General features: G+C 35.0%; 1 protein-coding gene across 1 annotated transcript in view; it reads left to right on the forward strand.

Moving 5' to 3' along the window:
• arpc3 (actin related protein 2/3 complex, subunit 3) overlaps positions 1 to 1,241 on the forward strand; it is a 3,890-nt gene that overhangs the window by 1,595 nt on the left and 1,054 nt on the right. Inside the window, exons 3-6 of the mRNA XM_014002429.1 lie at positions 54 to 130; positions 507 to 575; positions 750 to 876; positions 1,139 to 1,233. Coding sequence (XP_013857883.1) covers positions 54 to 130; positions 507 to 575; positions 750 to 876; positions 1,139 to 1,233 — 368 coding nt within the window. The remainder of the gene's footprint in view (positions 1 to 53; positions 131 to 506; positions 576 to 749; positions 877 to 1,138; positions 1,234 to 1,241) is intronic.

A 1,241-nucleotide genomic window follows, 5' to 3' on the forward strand; every position in this document is an offset into this window, starting at 1 on the left:
ATTTATATATTTTTTTTTTTTTTTTACATTTTTTTTCTTTTTCTCATCTTTAGGTATTGATTCTGACATAATTGATGAAGCCATCTACTTCTTCAAGGCCAATGTCTTCTTTAAGAACTATGAAATCAAGGTAAGAGCACAAAATGTCTGWAGAAAAATGAACATTTGTGCAAAACTCACAATGTTGTCTTGATCTTTAGATTAAAAAGGTGCTTAAAATATACAGTTGTAAAATATGAACATGGATCATGTAATTGTAAAATCTGACCCAAGTCATGATCAACAACAACAAATAAACAACTTTTTTTAATGCACTTGATTTTATGCTTGTTCTCTTTCCTCCCTCTTTCTCTGCATGTCCTGACTTCCTTCTTCCCATTCCTCTTAACACAATTCTGTCATAGTTGCTGTGTAAATAAATATATTTTTTTCCTTTTCAGAATCACAATYTCAGTTTTGAAGATAAAATGTACATATATTTCAAAGAACGAATGTGTTTCTTTCAGAATGAGGCAGACAGAACACTGATCTATGTCACACTGTACATTTCTGAATGTCTGAAGAAGCTACAGAAGGTACATTTAATACATTGTTTTAACTGAAGTGTTAACAATTGTGAGGCAGCATTTAATCTGTGTGTATTAAAGMAAMAATCATGTCTCAATTAAAAGATGAGGAGACACAAAGGGCTCAGCAGATGCAGCTTGTTATCTGACACTGGTTGTGGGYTTATGTTTTCGTCTTTACAGTGCAGCTCCAGGGGCCAGGGAGAGAAGGAGATGTACACTCTGGGTATTACGAACTTCCCCATTCCTGGAGAACCTGGCTTCCCTCTTAATGCTATGTATGTAAAGCCCACAAACAAGCAGGAGGAAGGTGAGATTCAGGAGAAGTAGTTCAAACTTTCTCTTTTAAAGTGCCAACTCTATTGTTAAAGTCAGAATTCACACTTGTGCAATAAATCCTACTTATTTCTACTAAAATACAATTTAAGCCATAGACAAAATCACTAATCATGAAAGAACCATGAATAAAAACATCCCAGTGTTAGTATTACTTTTACAGTAGCATCCCCATTAAATGGTTAAACATTAATTTGTATTTTTTGTGTTAATATGCATTTCTTTTTTTGTTGCAGAGACCATGAGGGCGTACCTGCAGCAGCTCCGGCAYGAGACTGGTTTAAGACTTTGTGATCGTGTGTTTGATCCCCAGACCGACAAACCCAGCAAGGTAAGTCT

This window comes from Austrofundulus limnaeus, unplaced genomic scaffold (genome assembly GCF_001266775.1).
Source record: "Austrofundulus limnaeus strain Quisiro unplaced genomic scaffold, Austrofundulus_limnaeus-1.0 Scaffold13, whole genome shotgun sequence".
NCBI classification, from domain to species: domain Eukaryota; kingdom Metazoa; phylum Chordata; class Actinopteri; order Cyprinodontiformes; family Rivulidae; genus Austrofundulus; species Austrofundulus limnaeus.